Source organism: Rhamphochromis sp. 'chilingali', assembly GCF_963969265.1.
Source record: "Rhamphochromis sp. 'chilingali' genome assembly, chromosome: 8".
Classification (NCBI taxonomy): Eukaryota; Metazoa; Chordata; class Actinopteri; order Cichliformes; family Cichlidae; genus Rhamphochromis; species Rhamphochromis sp. 'chilingali'.
In genome coordinates this window covers 7,289,167-7,306,032 of record NC_137935.1, presented here as the reverse complement: position 1 = coordinate 7,306,032, position 16,866 = coordinate 7,289,167, and the positions used below count along the sequence as shown (strand labels likewise).

The 16,866-nt window shown below is 41.4% G+C and overlaps 1 protein-coding gene across 3 annotated transcripts in view; it reads left to right on the top strand.

Moving 5' to 3' along the window:
• nectin1b (nectin cell adhesion molecule 1b) overlaps window positions 1-16,866 on the top strand; it is a 156,634-nt gene that overhangs the window by 52,614 nt on the left and 87,154 nt on the right. For all 3 annotated transcript variants that reach the window (XM_080888860.1, XM_080888862.1, XM_080888861.1), the window contains exons 4-5: window positions 454-571; window positions 4,768-4,919. In XM_080888860.1, the coding sequence (XP_080744986.1) occupies window positions 454-571; window positions 4,768-4,919 (270 nt within the window). The remainder of the gene's footprint in view (window positions 1-453; window positions 572-4,767; window positions 4,920-16,866) is intronic.

Genomic DNA, 16,866 nt, shown 5'->3' with positions numbered 1-16,866 from the left:
GGTGTCCTTTCTGAATAAGCACTCCAAAGTGCTCTAGGTGGCCAAAATCGTAATGCAGTTATGTTTATAATACATAAACACAGTTGGCATTTTGTCTGTTTACCAGTAAAGCATTATTTGTATCATGCATTATCTGAAATTATTAGCAGTATACCATTAGATCCTGTGAACTCCTGACACTACTAGTCCATTTAATCTTTTATATGCAGTTTTCATGTGAATAAGTAGCATAAAGGTAAAAATTAAATGTGAAGAAGTAGATAATTTTTTCTTTTTTTTTAGATCATCTGGTCAAGACGATTTTTGATCCATTGTCTCAAGCTAATATGAGCTATCTGCTACTTTAAAGTGGACGGTTTTGGAAAGGCAAACTGCTAGTGTCCTTCAGCAAAGGCACAATAATAGAGCAGTGGATTATGAGGGATAACTGACAGGAGTGCTCTTTCCTTGCAGATGAACCCGAGGTGCAGATCGAGGGGTTTGATGGAAACTGGTACCTGAACCGTCAGAATGTTCAGCTGACCTGCAGGGCTGATGCTAACCCCCCTGTCACGATCTACCAGTGGAAACTGTAAGTATGGCTAAACCGTAACAAAACACCTTAAGGTTCAGAGGACGAGGCTGCAGGGATACACGCTGTTTTTCTCAGGTTAAATTTCTAGGGGAGGAAAAAAAGTTTTATAGAGGGCTTACTAATGCAACGGGAGGCAATTTCACCGAATGGTCAAAGTGAACATTTGTTTCAAGGCATATATACAAGAAAGTAATCTTCAAAGATAAAAACACTGCTGCTTCCTTCATCCTCTCCAGAAATGTGTCTCAGTTTATTTGTTTGTTTGTTTAGAAAACGTGTAATGAAGATAAGACTAGGACCCAAGGCAGAGCACAATGGGCCTATTACAGCAGCAACATATACCCCTATCTCCCCGATGGTCACAGATAGTGGGAGATAAATGCAAACAGAACACCATTTGCTTTGCTTTTGGGGATGTGCTTTGAAGTCGGAGGGCCAGGATGCAGGTAGAGGGGTGAGAAAGCATCTTTGTTAGTGCTGTTGTGTTCTCTGAAGGGCACAGATGCAGCGGGTTGTCCCCGAGACAGTAAAGAGACGGCTGAAACTGAAGCTGAAGTGGGAGCCATGGATTAAGCCCACATACCGCAGGCCTGACATCAGGGCTTTCGCCTGAGAGCCTACCGCTGAAAATACAAAGGCTAGAACAGACACAAATATGATTTCGAGCTGTTGGAGAATTGCTAAGTAACCTCAGGTTTGATCTGCTCTAAGGAACAGCATGAAAAGTGGGCTTACAGAAATAATGAAGTACTGAGATATAAAAGAAATAAAAGTGAATGCATAACTGCCATAATTTTGACTGATCAAACCCCTCACTGCCTTTGAATATCAGATGCAAATACCAAAAAAAAAAAGACGAGGAAAGAATAAAGAAGTAAAGTGGGTGCGGTTCTTCGGATATAAAGAGTATCACCTTTTTAAATTCAAGTATTATATTATAAAATTGAGAGATAAATGTAGCAATTTGTCCTTTAATTGCTTAGTAAAAGAAAGGTTGAGAAATATGTCAGTGGACTTGAGTGGATGTGGATTAATAGACCATTGTGCCCTCATTGTATCTACTCTACAGATGACTGCTGGATTTTAATGAGACAGAAGGGGTTTCTTTTTCTCCCGTTCTGTCTTATTCATAGATTTAGCTTTCAGGGTAGAAAGACTGATACTTACTGATATATAGACATAGCAGCAGAAGACAAAGACAAAATGGATATTCTGTTTGGCCTGTTTGGGTTTATTTTTTTATCAGAAGCAAGGCGAGATTTAGGGAGATAGAGGAAGATAGGAAGAGAAGAGGAGGCGAAGAGGAAGAGATGTTAAGAGATGTGATCTAGAAAGACGAGGGCACTGTGCTGACAGATAGGAGAGGACGGCCATTGCTGCACTGAAAATGAGATGCCAAATCTGTTGTGAAGGTTCCCCTGGGCTCCACTGTGGAGGTCAGCACAAGGCTGTGACGGAACGATCCAGAACAAGCTGGCAGGATTGCGTCACACTCAACTCCAAACACAGACATCTAAAAAGGAATTGAATATAGAAATTCCAAGAAAAAAACACTACATAAAAGGTTTATTTTATATATTTTTTATTTTGTGTTGTGTTCAAGTTACTGTTGGAACTATAATTAAAAAAAGTTTGCTTTTACTTTGCACAATCACTTTCTGCCTTCATATATAGTCCTTGAGGAAAGCATCTAAGCCTCTTTGATTTTTTTCTCTTGTTCTTAGAGCACATTGCCAGAGCTATTTCTCAAAATGGGTTAATGGGGAGCTTCACTCAAGTAGCTCAGCTAAAAAAAGGAATGCATCCTGTATGAACTGTGTTGTTTGTTTTTGAAATGTTTGTTCGTACGGCATCATTTCTGGAGTCTGTTTTAAGTGCACACAGCAGTTTTGAGTGGGCATTAGAACAATAAGTACAGGAAAGGTGAGCTAAAAACATGGCTATTCTTTCATACATTCAATTCACTACAGTTATGAGATGTTTTTAAAAGAAAAGAAAGTATTTCAAGCAGACGCATCATTTCCCGTTAAAAATAAAAATCTGTATTATTTAAAGTAAACTGCTGCATTCCACTGTGTGATTGCTGCAGACTTAATTAGCCAGCTTACTTATCTGTATTGTGAAAAATGTGATTCTATTAGTCATGTCAATGAAAGGCCACAATAAAACAACTGTTGGTTACATTTTTTGCTCACCAGTCAGTGTGAATAAAACCTGGAGAGCCCTCTAAATTATATTTAAGTTGTATAACAGCTTTGTACAACTACTTCTGCTTGAGCACTTACTAAATATTGCTCCTTGCTCCTGTTGCCTAGGGTTTCTCCAAAAAAATAACATTTCACGTTACACAAATTTAAAGTATAAGCGGACAGATGTGTGATTAAAAAGAGCAATCCTGTTAATCTCTTCTTTTAACTAAAATTAGGTTGTGATCTTATCAGTTTCCTATTACCAGTCCCATTAATTATTGGTAGTATGTTTTTCACCTCCACATAATGTTGTTAGTTGTTAAATGCTGCTGTTTGGCATTCTGTCCAATCACACACACACCTATATGCACACACATATCATATATATGCTTGCGCATGACTGGCTAGCGAGGGAATAGAAAATATACATAACTCGTAAGTTGTTTGTTAGTCTTTCATTTTTCTGGTTCCGCACACACGTGCACACGCAGACATGCATTCAAATGTCTGACACAAATGCAGACATCTTCGGTAGTGGCAGAGTCCGTGGTGAATCACAGTTTGCCGGCCTTTCATTTCTGCAACAAATCAATTGGGCTTTGCAGAACTCAGCATTTGATAGCGGCTCACAAGGTAACTGATTATTGAATCGTGACATACTGTATTGAGGGTTGTTTGTGGCTCCATTGCAATTGCTTTGCCAAGGTGGCCAATGAAAACAGCTCAGCCGCAGCTCTTTCTATTACTTTTGTTCTGAACTATGGACTTTTTGTTGCTACAAAACTATACTGTGGTATTTTTTTATATTTTTATTTTGCCTTGTTTTGACATTTTCTTCTGTCAGATAAATTTAACCACACGGAGATCAGCTATTTGTACTTAACATTTTTATTAAATACCTTGTCGGTGTGTCGTACGCCCTGTCATTGCAGAGCCTTGTTAAAAGCCTGTTAAGTGAACCTCAAGTGCTTGATGCGTGACCATTGTGAGCATGAAACTTAATATTGTTGCCTCGCCGTGATGTTATTTTGTTTTTCTCTCACTGTAATGAATAGGAGCACTACATTGTTTTTGATGTTCTTGCACACCTGCACTTCTCAGTGTGCCTTTCTGAGCCCACAGTAGTGGAGGAAATCTTTGCAGCATCCTTATTGATTAAAGAAACAACCAGCAGCTCACCTCAGTCAGACCAGGGGGCTCTTTAATATTATCATGATGTTTTGTAACTCTGCTCAAGCTGGGCCTATTCAGAGCAGGTGATGAGGCTAATTGAGGGAAACTCAACAGGAAACATCTAATTGTCGTGAAATTTGATGCCTTTTCTAGCCTGCGGGCTCCATAAAAAGGGTCCAGATAATACAATAGAGGCTTTGTTTGTTCATGATCCATGGCCTCAAAGTCTGCTGACCTGATCAAAGGACATGAGCAAGTCTGAACACAGTAGAGATAGTGAACCATGAAGACAAACACCTCAGGCAGGAGAAACAGGCTGCAGTTCTCAATGACAGCACAGCATTTGGTAGATTCTGCATTTATCGCTTGATCAGCTGCCTCTCCTGACAGCTCCCCTGAGTTTTGACTTCAGCCATGTGTGCTGTGCTGTAGTTTAGGAAGGAAGCCCCCCCCCATCCCCTTTACCCCCTACAATCCTCTCCTCTGCCACTGCTTTGTATTCCACGTGTCAAAAAGTCCATGTCCTCAGGCATCAGCTATATCTTACCTGTTTGGACCTGCTGGGATTCCCTGTCCTCATAATTTTGTTTGGACTTGATGGATGATGGCTGAAATATAGCACTGTCAAATATTCTTGGTATTTATCTCACACCCACACCCACATCCAAGTTTGTTTGGCACTAGAGACTGTATTTTTTATGCGCTTTGAATTGCTTTGCTGCATCTGGGAGGGTTTTTTTCCTTTTTTTTCAGTGGTCTGGAGTAATTCTGCCTTTTTATGGCATCTGCATTATTGTTCCTCTCTCTTTTTCTCTCTCTCTTTCATCGCAGTTTGAATGGCTCCCTACCCAGCAATGTGGAAATCAAGAACAACACCTTGTTCTTCAAGGGCCCTGTGACCTACGACTTGGCTGGGACGTATGTCTGTGACGCTACCAACGGCATCGGGACTCGCACCGGCATCGTGGACGTCAACATCACAGGTAGGCTGATTAAGCTGGTCATTTCTCTCTCTCCAGTAACTCTGGCATGGCCTGATCAGTGCAGTAGCCCTCTAAAAATTCAGTCAGAAAGGATCAGACCCCCTTCTGCCCAAATAAACACAGCTATCAGTGCACATGCACATACCAGGTGATTGCAGCAGATCGCCTGCGTAGTTTCAATGTGGATCCAGCTTGCCTTAGTTGTGGGGCACCCTGCTGAACAGTATGGCAGGTTGGGTGAAAAAAAAAATCCTCTCTGTTTGTGTATCAGACTTTCACACACTGTGAGAACCACCGCCCCCCTCCCGACCTGCCCTGTTACACATCCAAGCACATGTGTGGGAGCAACATAAAGCAGGTCTATTATCAGTGCCTAAAATAACATCAAGGAAATTGGGGGTTTGAGGTGAGGGTACTGTATTGATCATAGTTTGCTTGCATCATGCTCACATCTCTCTGAGCTCTGTGCTAGTTCTTTTGTCTCCTCTTCTTCTTCTTCTTGTCTTCTGGGGAAAACAAAATGCTGAACAAAACTGATTCAGTTTCCTTGTATTCCACATAATTGTTGGCACACACGCACTGTGGTTCCTCTGGGTTCTTATCCATAGGAGACGATATTATGCCCTCAAAGCCCCAACTGCAATATATGCCAGATCTGACCTTGCTAGACAGACTACAAATGTGGAGATCATCTATTATTGCTACCAGCTGTGTGCGTGTGGTATTGGGAGACTGTCACAGTTTTGCTCTGGTCAGACTGGAAAGTCTTTTCCCCTTTACTCTCTGCGCTGCTTGGTTTCTGGGAAGCCGAGGTGTTCTAACTTGCATTGCTTTGCATGTTGACTCATGTTGTGTCTCTGGAAACGCTCTGCTTGGTATGAAGTGAACAGCTGCGCCTTACAGTATCATTGCATACCTTTTTTTTTTTTCTGTTTCCTCTCTTTCAGTGTGTTATTCTCTGCTGGTAAGGGTAAGGCTAAGACAAAGAAGCTTTGTAGGATGTTGTGTGATGTCATTACCTGCATTGTGAGGAGTTGCCCTCCCAAAGCAGATGGGCTAGTAGCGTTATAATAGAGGTTTCAAAGGAGTCGGAACAGGCCTTTCTTATCAAACAGAAGATGAGGAAGTAATCTGCTGTTAGCAAATCGCTGTGCACCAGCTTGTATTGAGTAACTGGGTTCCAAGGAGATGTACTGTTTGGCATAAAGTACTGTACCCCCTTTTGGAAAGGCAAAACAAAGGCACCAAAGTAATTTTCTATTTCTTCTTTTTCATTGATTGCTTAAATTAACAAACCACATTGCTACTGTCCCAGTAGTCTTTCTGTTTATTCTCATCATTTGTCTATATAATTGTATCGAGTGAGTGAGGTGAACAATGCGTGGGTACACGATGTGAGTGCGTTCGCTTTCAGGTCGCCTCCGTGCAAAATTGGAATCTAAGCATTCTGCTTTGTTTTTGTCTTTGAACCTTTTGAGTTTTGAAGAAGTTTGCACTGTGCTCAGTAGCAGGTTAGAGGAAGCAAAATGACTAATTCCGAGGCTGTGAAAATACATTTGGTTCTCAGTAGTAGGTCATTGTTCCTTTCTGTCACTCTGCATGTTTACAAATAATGAATGTGCTTCATTATTACAGTTATTACATATAATTATGCATTAAAACTAATTATTGAATTTTTTCTACTTGACAGTTAGATTGTCACTTGATATTTGTAGCTTTAATAACTGCCGTCAAAGAAAAACTATATTATCAAAGATTAAATGCCACAAAGCACCCAGTGGTCTGTTTGCCGTCTCTGTAGTAACACACTGGCTGAATATATTGTTGTTCTGTACTATTTGATGGCAAAAGTTCCCGATTTCTTTTAAGGATATATTCTCAAAGGGTACCACACAAGTCTTAAAAGCATGTTGCCAGTTCCCATAGTAACAGTTACAAGTTAAAGGGAGAACAGCCAGATTCCCCCTGCGAAAGCACAGTTCAGAGCCTCAGCTCTGACATGAAGCCCCATCAAATTACACAATGCCTTATAAGCAACTCAGGTTGATTTGAAGCATTAATGCAGTTTCCTGCTTTAGGATGCACACAAAGGGCGACAGAGGCGGTCTCGTCCCCGTGTCTCGTACACTAGCAACATGGATATCTTGCAGTGGTGTGATGCATCTGCTTATGCGCTCTTTGCTGATGATGTGAAATTGATAGCATTCCCATGATAGTGTGTACTTTGTCACCAGAAACTCTGAGTTCAGTTAAGATAGTTCAGTTCGGTTCAGGAGACATTTGTGACTGCAGATCTGCACGGCTGACATGACTGAAAAGACCTTTACATGGGAACTTCAGGGTGTTCGCAACATTTCCTATTGACTTTTCTGAAGTGCTCTTTGCTGCCTTGACATTGGCGGTGCATAATGACCCAGTGGCGCTGGTGTAAGAAGTGTGCTGATGCTTCATTAACTTCAAAAAGCATCTTTGTGCTTTGCAACTTCAAAGAGGTCTGGCTGAGACATAGCAGGTGAGAGAGCCCACTGCTGGCTGCTGTTCATGGCTGCACCATTAGGCCTCAGTAATCCTAGCTAAGTGTACTGTGCTGAAAAGGACCAAACCACTATCTTCGGCACATTTGTTCAGAACATCATATAGCTGCTAGAGCTGCCAGATTTTTTTGACCAGTGAAAACACAAAATAATAATTTATTTCCCTTGTTAAAAGCCCATTTTAATGGTCTTTGAACATGGAGACTCCCAGGAGAGTTTTGTGTTACTAGAGTCAATAAATCATCATTGTTCCTGGTCTTTTTGTCCTTTATTAAACTCTATCATTGACAAATATGACACCCAAGCAATCTTGTCACTATTATACATAATTTTGTCCATAGAAAGATTTATCCATATGCATACGTTTGTTTGTTTTTTTCTGTTTTCAAGTTCACTTATAGATTGCCACCATAATATTCACCTGCTGTGGCGACAACCTTGCTTGATGTCAGGAAGATAAAACGTCCATGACGTCTCATTTGTATAGCAGAAAAGCTATTTTCCCACAGTGGAATGCAGCACACGTGGGGGATTTTAAGAAAGTGTGTTTTAATCAAACTACTCAGTTTTCATGGACAGATTGGTAGCTGCATAGCTGTCACCTATGCAGATAGCAGGGCCACAGAGCACCTTGTTTCAATTAGTTCTGGGATAGTGTTTGCTGCGGAGATGGCATCGACTATGGTCGAGTCACATGGGCTAAAATGGCTTTCTCCAAGGACATGTGTTCTGGAGAAATGGTGTCACTTGTCAGAATCTAATGAAGCACTCTCCTGGTTTAATCAATCCTCGCTCTCAGAAAAAGAGGTGGAAAGGAAGTCTAGGGGAAAAGGAAGAGAGGGAGGGGGAGGGATCTATAGCGAGGGAGATGAGTTTCATGTAATGGGCCTCTTCTTAGCAAATACCTCACTCATTTACATGCAGTTCAGAAATCTCCTGAGAGAAAGTTGACAAGTCGTCAGATCTGATTAATCAGCTAATTACCAACGGGTATCAGAGGCCGTGTTAAAAAATAGAGACAATTAAACAGCCTCACAATGTAAGTTATTTTGATGAATCCTTCTCAGCAGCCTTTAACTGTCTAATAGGAATGTCACTCAAGCAGTCACCCCTGTAAAATATTGCAGCTGAGAAAGCCACAGGAATAATGCGGTTAAACCTCAAAGATCCTCCCCAACTTAAGAGAGACAGAATCAGTCTTTCATTAAGATAATCAGCTTTTCCACCATCAGACTCTGTTTTTGTGCTTGGAACAAATCAATGCTGCCATCTTAAATTTCTTCCTAGAGCTTAATAAGTTCTGATGAATGGCTGTTTTGCAAGGGTGGCCTTACAATTATGTCATTATCACCCCTGAGAAAGGATATGTGTGGTTTTATTCTTGGCAGCGCACAGTTTTGTGACATGTGGGAAAATTAGCTTCAGTGAGGGGGAAGTGCATTTGTTTACTCATTTTAACCTTGACTCACCCACACACCAGCACTCGTCTTTGAGAGATAGGGGCCAGAGTGAGTCAAAGACGTTGCATTATTCCAGCCATATTAGCAGGATCAGCTATGAATGATGATATCAGATCAGCTAGGGGTCAGCTAGTAATCAGAATCAGAATCAGAATACTTTATTGATCCCTGGGGGAAATTATTTTTTGTTACAGTGCTCCATTTTAAACCAACATTAAGACAAGACAGACAATACGCTAACTAAGAATAGTACAATATATACATATACATACATACATACATACATACATACATACATACATACATACATACATAAGTCACTTATAAATAAATATTTGGAAAAGAAACATGTGTAGTTGTAGCAGCAAACAGTGTGTTAAGTGGATGCGTTGTACAGGGAGATGGCCACAGGCAGGAATGATTTCCTGTGTCGTTCAGTGGTGCTTTTCGGTAATCTCAGTCTCTCACTGAACGAGCTCCTGTGACTGACCAGCATGTCATGGAGTGGGTGGGAGGTGTTATCCAACATTGTCTTTTTCTTGGACAGCATCCGCCTCTCCGACACCACCTTGAGGGAGTCCAGCTCCATCCCCACAACATTGCTGGCCTTACGGATCAGTTTATTAAGTCTGTTGGCATCTGCGACCCTCAGCCTGCTCCCCCAGCATGCAACAGCATAGAGGATCGCACTGGCCACAACAGACTCATAGAAAATCCTCAGCATTTTCTGGCAGATGTTGAAGGACCTCAGTCGCCTCAAAAAATAGAGACGACTCTGGCCCTTCCTGTAAAGTGCTGTGGTGTTTTTAGCCCAGTCCAGTTTATTGTCAATGTGTACTCCAAGGTATTTATAGTCCTCCACAATGTCAACAGTATGTGTATGTGAACCTTTGGATGATTCCCCTTACAGCTTAGCAGCGCTAACTTTCATCTTCCTTTGTCAGAGCTGTGGCAGAGAGCTGCTTTAGAGAGCAGAGGTGCAGTCAGCTTTGCCACAGGGCTTTACCAGTTGGGTTAAACTGGATGGAGTGACAGCGTTCTCATCAATTTAGCAAGAAAGCGTGAGGATGGATCCTTCTGTAAGCACAGTCAACCGGTGCCAACATCTGTTCACGCTTCCCTGAACACGCAATAGTTGGCTGCCATGTGAGAAAATGAAGTTTAGAAAGAAGAGGTGGGGGAGAAATCCTAGTCATGTGCCAAAATTATTTGAATTAAAAAAAAAAAAAATAGTTAGACATGTATAGGTAATGTATTTATGTCACTGAAGGAGAAATTTGAGTTCGTCTGTCTGATTTTTAAAATTTATTTCCAGCCAGACAGCATCGGGGAAGTGAAAGAGGAAGAGAGGGCATGAAACTGTTTACAGGCCTTTATGTAACAGCCTGTGTCAACTTCTAGTGTTCACTGGTTGTCACTTCTTCTTTCCTTCTAGTCCTACAACACTATAATGTGCAAAGACAGTAACACACAGTGATAGTGAGAGAAGGTGACATTGATTTAAGAAAAAAAAGGCCTATGTGGTTTTTTATTTACATTTCTTCTTCACCGGAAGCAAATGAGGTTATTGTCAGGAGAATTCAGTATGCCTATATAATGATTGTGAATGCTTACCCGCCAGGTTGGCAGGAAAGCAGCAGCGGGTAATGGGAAATAGCACAGGGAGCTTCCTCAGCATAAATTTAAATTACTGACAAGAAGATGCTATCTGAGCTGACATTAGATCTTTTAATTGCCTTAAATATTATCACGACTCTAACTGGTTGTGGAACACACCCTTAAAAATGTACTTAACTTCACTAGTCTAGATTGTTGCAAGATATTTTTTCTAAAATTTGATCTCTCAATTTTTTTTTTCCGCATAGGAAATTAACAGCTCAGGATTTAACATCCGGATTTAAAAAACAAGAAAAGAAAGAAAGAAAAAGATTAAAAAATTTTAATCACTCCTATTGGATTAAAAGTCTACTAAAACCTTATTGATTCTTCACTGTTATATTCCAGTTTCCATTACTGAAAGAGTCTTTGTAACAAAATATACCAAAAATAATCTTAAACTCACTTCAGTGACTTTGGGAAGATTTCAGCTTACATGTGTATTATTTAAAATACTTTACTGTCTCCGCATAACAGTAAATTCCAGTAGATAATGTAGTTTATTTTTAGCAGCTGTGAAACAGACATGGCGGTCAGTCCATTGCTGCAGGATCTGTTGGTTTTCTCAATGTGATAATGTGGCGATCGGTCAGTGTAATAAAACTTGCGAGACTACGGCAAGAACATCCTTGAATAAAACAAGTAATGCACCATATATTACTGACATCTAACAGCAGTGCCGCTACGTGCAGCCATTTGTCTCTTTCTTTTCTCTGACAGAGACAAGAGACATTATGATGTCAGCTTTGCAAAGGCTCCTCTAGCTATGTGAAATTTGTTTGTCTTCGCCTGTCATGGTGGAGTCTGTCTCAATCTGTGCGCTATAGCACATTGCGCTTCTCACATCGCCGCCTGCATTATTCATAGATTCAAAGGCCACATGTGTATATCCTGTATATTATTACACTGTCACTTCAAGCAGATGCAGGTTAAGGGAGCATTTTGAGGATCTTGGTCTTCTGCTCCCTTTGCTAGCTTGTTATCACCCTTGAACTTCCTGCTTCTGCAAACCTACAAGGGTTTTGGTGTGCAGGCTGACAGAGTGACTTCTAGCCCCCACGTTCTCACTGCGGGGAGGGGGAGTTGCTCTTTGCTCAGATCCTGCCAAGATCACACCTCATTATCCAAATGAGACATTAGCATGGCCCGTTCCCTCGCTTGCACAGCATAGGCCGCCCCATAAAGTCTCTTCTGTGTTCTGTGCTGTGCCAGGGGAAAGCACTGAGGGGGAAGATATTGTGGTTGCAGCTCATTTTGCATAAAATGGAGGAGGGAAGTGCTCACTGTGTAAAAAGAGTCTTTTTTTTTATATTTGGAGAAGAAGAGATAACCCGGCTGGAGATGTGAAATGCAAATGTCACCAGGGGAGAGCATGTGAGAGCAGAGCAGCTGAGATCGTAGTGATTTATCTTAACATTTGTTTCTGCATGGCTTGCTGTTTCTGCTCTCCGGAGGATATGCAGAGGAGAGGGATGTGGCAGACAGATGGAGCAGGGGGATTGGCTGAGCCCCTTCGGCCCAGCTCACCTCCTCTGTCCTCCTCCTCCCTGTCCACCCATGTGGTGTTGGATCTGTCACGCCTCCATGAGAGCCTGATGAAGTAGGTCAGACGCTGTCCCGGGGTCTGACCACTGACTCCGAAGCTGCTGCTGCTGCTGTTGGTGATGCTTTGTGGTGACTCACTCATTACGCTCAAAAATAACAACAGGGGGAGAAAATAAAAGGGGGGGGACAGAGAAAAAGCACAGGGTAGGATGGTGTGGTAAACAAACAGCTCGCTGACCTCTTGCTGACTTAATACGTGCTAACATGCAGATTTGTTTGCTGCATGTCTGCTGACCCAATAACTCAGCTGCACATCACTTTGACTAAGCACTGCAGCCGCAGATGCAAATGCATTAATAATGTTACCTGCGTAAACATGATTTTTTTAAAAGAGTTGCATTGGCATTTAGATGCTGGTGTAAATATTCATTGCTCATTAAGGGTGCATTAAAAATGATTATTGCCCCGTAGCGCAAAATGACGGATATTATACTTGCAAGAGGACCAGCTTGCTTTCTGAAATGTTCTGGCGCGCCAGTATTTTCCTGTACTTTCAAATGCGACCTTCATGTCGGATTACTGTTATAATAGTCATAACAATGGCGGCAATTTCAACTACAAATAACCATATATGAAAGCAGAGAGTCGGTGGTGTGAATTCTTGGTCTCAGTCAGAGATGACACGCTGTTTCTGCTGAGAGGAGATGAAAACAAGAAACAGTCGCTGTTTTTCTGACTCGATGGTCCTGCAAGTTGCTGCATGTTCACACGTTGAGGCTACAGATGATGTCACCCGTGTTTTGATTCCAGTAGTTTCACAGCATTGTCTCCTCCAGCATATCCCATCCTTCTAACCCACTGGTTTTATGACAGGGAATTGGATTTGAATTTGTGGGAAGCTTTTAATGGCACAAGTGAGGTGAGCTTGTGTCTCCGAAGTCAGTGGAAGCAAAAACAATCTATAGTGACAAACGGGAAGAAATGGCAGCTATTGGGAGGGAATATCTGATAGGCTGAAAAAGAGATTTGCCCCAGCCGCAACTCTCAAAGCAGCATGTTAAATTCCTGTCAGTGATGAGCTTTTATTCGTCGTGGCAGCATCACATTTCCATGACTTCAAAACCACTGGCAAATTCAGACAAGAGAGGTAATGAGGATCTGTTAAATCAGTGAATTAATGTGTCTTCTCTGATTGTGCCCTTCCTCACTCACTCACTCGCTCATTATGCCATTCTTTATTTTGTGTTGTCACTCCTCAAGCTCTTAAGGCGTTTGCTCAATCGTTTTCCTTGTTGCCACTCCTCAACTTCTTAGAGTAGCCCTCTATGTTCTTCCTCCTTTAGTCATATTAAAACACCACTCCCAGCGCCACTCTTTGAAAATCCTCTCTCATTTTCCCAGCTTCTTTCATAACCTTGTCCAAGTGATTGCGCTAAGTCTCAGGAATGTTTTTACCTGTCTCTCCTCCTTTTTTTTCATGTGCAGACATGACTGGAGCACACCCAGTAACAGTATCTGCAGGACGGAGTTATGAAACTGTTTCTCTCACTTTAAAGCCCCCTCTGCTTTCTACAATCATTTCCCGCACTATCTCCGAGCATCTGCTGCTTCTACATTGAAATGCAAACCCCTGCTCAGAATACATGTTGTTTTCTGAAGCCACAAATCATTTTTATTACAAAATATATATGCATGTATATTATATATACACAGCATTTATTCATTTTTTTTCTTAAGTCTCACTTGTGTTTTGCACAAATGACTCAGATGAGAAGCTCTCATTGCGTTGTGAAGAAAACATATTGTGTCACTTGGGTATTTGGAGGTAGTAAATCATCCACTTGATCATGTCAGATGTGAGGGTTCAGAGTGGTATGAATAACCCAATACGAAATGGCATTGTTGTTAGAGTAGCTGTAAGATTTCCTGTTATTTTTCCCCCCCTGTATAAATCTATCGTGCCTCTGGATTGAATTATAGTCTTTCACAGCACATCCTTCCACCTATTAATCTCAATACTACATTTTATTCGTTGCAACTAAAAGTTCCCCCACTATCTGCATTTTTCCTCACGGGTGTTAATAGACATTGCCTTTTACAGCGTGGAACAGTATCAGGGCCATTGTTGTGCTGCTGAGGTCTTTTTTGATCTGTCCATTGGCAGGTAATGCCGGCAGCGAAGGCGCGCTAGTGAAACGCCTCCTCATTTTTCTGTGCTGTCAAACACCTACATAACCCAGCCATTCATTTCATTTATTTTTGGATTATATAAGGTGATTAGCTTGCACCCTAGCTGCTCTAATTTAACATAAATTCACAGAGTCCGTGAACTAGACAAAGCTGCTGTGCTGGAGATATGTTCACGTATGCACATGGCTGGTGGTGTGATTTCACAGAGGGATAAGCACAGAGAGGAAATGCGCTGGGTAACATGGTGAGAGCAGACAGTCCTCTTTGCCAACACGGCGTTTTAAGTTGCAAAATAGAAGCAGTGTTCCTGTACTGCACTCAGTGATTTGATGAGCAATTTCTGGTCTTTCTGAGTTCCTCTCTCTCCCTTAAAGTGCCCCAAACACAGAGCTGAAGCTATCTAAAAACATCAGTAGTCCTCCTTCCATTGCCGCTCCAGTAAAACAACTTAATACCTCCTTTCGAAAACGCAATTTGTTGTTTTTGGTGCAGCAGCTTGCAAAGCTTCCTCCAGGCTGGATACACTAGCCTAAAACCCACAAAAAATACCTGGAGGTTTACAACCTCTTTCGTGTCTGTGCTTTTTTTTTTTTTTAAATGAACACTTGTACAGTTATTAGTGTTGACATTCACATTCGGCAAATACGAGTGTCAGAGGTAGCTTCGCTTGATGCTTTATAGCAATGAAGATGGCAGGGATCACCTTCTTTCACTGCTGCTATTCTGCAATTTAAATGCTCTGTCCTTATGTTTTTCACCTCTTTAAATGATGGTAAATATGGAGTCTTGGCAACCTTTGAAATGCAGTACAATAATCTCCCTAATTAAGATTGAATAAGGGGACTGATGAGAGCAAAAACAGATCCTAGTTACAGACGAGGGCAGTGAAGGGGAGAAGAGAGGATTACAGGAGAATATTTTTCCTTTTCTCTTTGCCCCTTCAATCCTCTGGATTTTCACCCGTCTTTGGACTTGGTGAGAGGAAGTGTTCTCTAGCAGGGGTGACCTGGCTCTGCTCTCTCATTGATGTGTGTAATGAAGGCCTGTGTCTGAATAATCCCATTAGGTGGTCAGATTAAAACCTGAGCTGATATTTGAGACTGTGCCCGGCACGGCTATAGAAATTGGAGAGCTTTGCTGTCGGCCCTTGGAGAAAGGGTCCAGATGAAGAGCGGCTACGGAGAGCGACCGTGTTTGGGCGGTCTCGTCTGTAGACTGATAAAGTGCCATTGTAATTAAAGCAGAGCGGAAGGCTTTAGTAGCTTCCTAACTTCACTCACTACCATCATTTTATACTTGAATTAGGTTTGAGATTCATCATTTCCAGTAAAGAGCATTTCTCACCATGTGTAATGGCTTTGATTCACCCGTTAAGGGCAATAATTTGAAAAAGATTTTCTGCTTAAGTGGGAAATTTGTCTTTTTTGTGTTGCTTGATGAGGATGGCTTAGATTTGCTGTTATTGCAGTGGTGTTCTGATTCACCTCTATCCGACTTACTGATTACGCGTGGGGATAATTTATCTCCAAGGAACATTTAGGATTGCTCAACATAAACCTTCATTTTTGTTCAATTATCACCCATTACTTGTAAATGAGCTTCAAATTTCAGAAAGACACTTTGCCCATGCATATTTTCCCCACCCCTGTTAGATCAACACACATACAATTCTGATCTCGGTTGTTGCCTTTAAAACCTTTAATAAGCACCATAAATCATTTGTGTGCATGTTGTACAGACTACAGCTGAAATTCAGTCGTAAAAATGTCATAAAATAAGAAACGCATCCTTTTTCTTTTCGAATACAGCTAACGTATTTAGTGTTATCAGTGTGTGTTACATTATCATGTGCCTAATGGGCGTGTAATTAAGCAGTAAGACTGGAAAGACAGTATCAGAAGGAAATGAAAAAGCAGCATGTATTTCACCTATATTGCTTTTCCCTGCCTTTTTTCGGACTTTACATACAATTCTCTGGTTTGCTCCGTGTGAACAGGAAGCTCATTCCTTTGTTTCTCACAGTCTCGTATTCCCTTCTTCCAGGCCTTTCCCACACCATTTGTTTAGTAGATGGTGTAACTGTGTTGTATCCCCCTACCTTTCTGTTGAGGATTCAGTGTTCACCATTGAAGTTAAATGTGCTTCTGCTCTGCCGGTTTACCTAAGCACTACCTATGCGCCTCAAGGCTTTGATCACATTTCAGATAAAAAGTCCCTCTTGTCTGTGTGCTCTAAGGAGCTTTGCACAGTTTGTAGTTTCAAGTGAAGATGTACACATACGGGACAGCACTTTCATGTTAGTTTTACTGTATGCTGCACCCACATTTGACTCAAAAGTAGTCCTTTTGTTTTGTGTTTTTTTTTGTTTTGTTTTTTCCTGTATGTACGCTGTGCACTCTCTAAATGGTGGACTGAACACAGCGCCTCATTTTAGTGATGCTATGGACATGGCAGTTGGGAATTTGAATTTTGAATGTCAGTATAGAGTCAACATATTCCTTTGGCTTTTGCAAGGTGAAATCGCAGCCTTCATACTCTAGCATCTTTGTCATTATCTCTCAC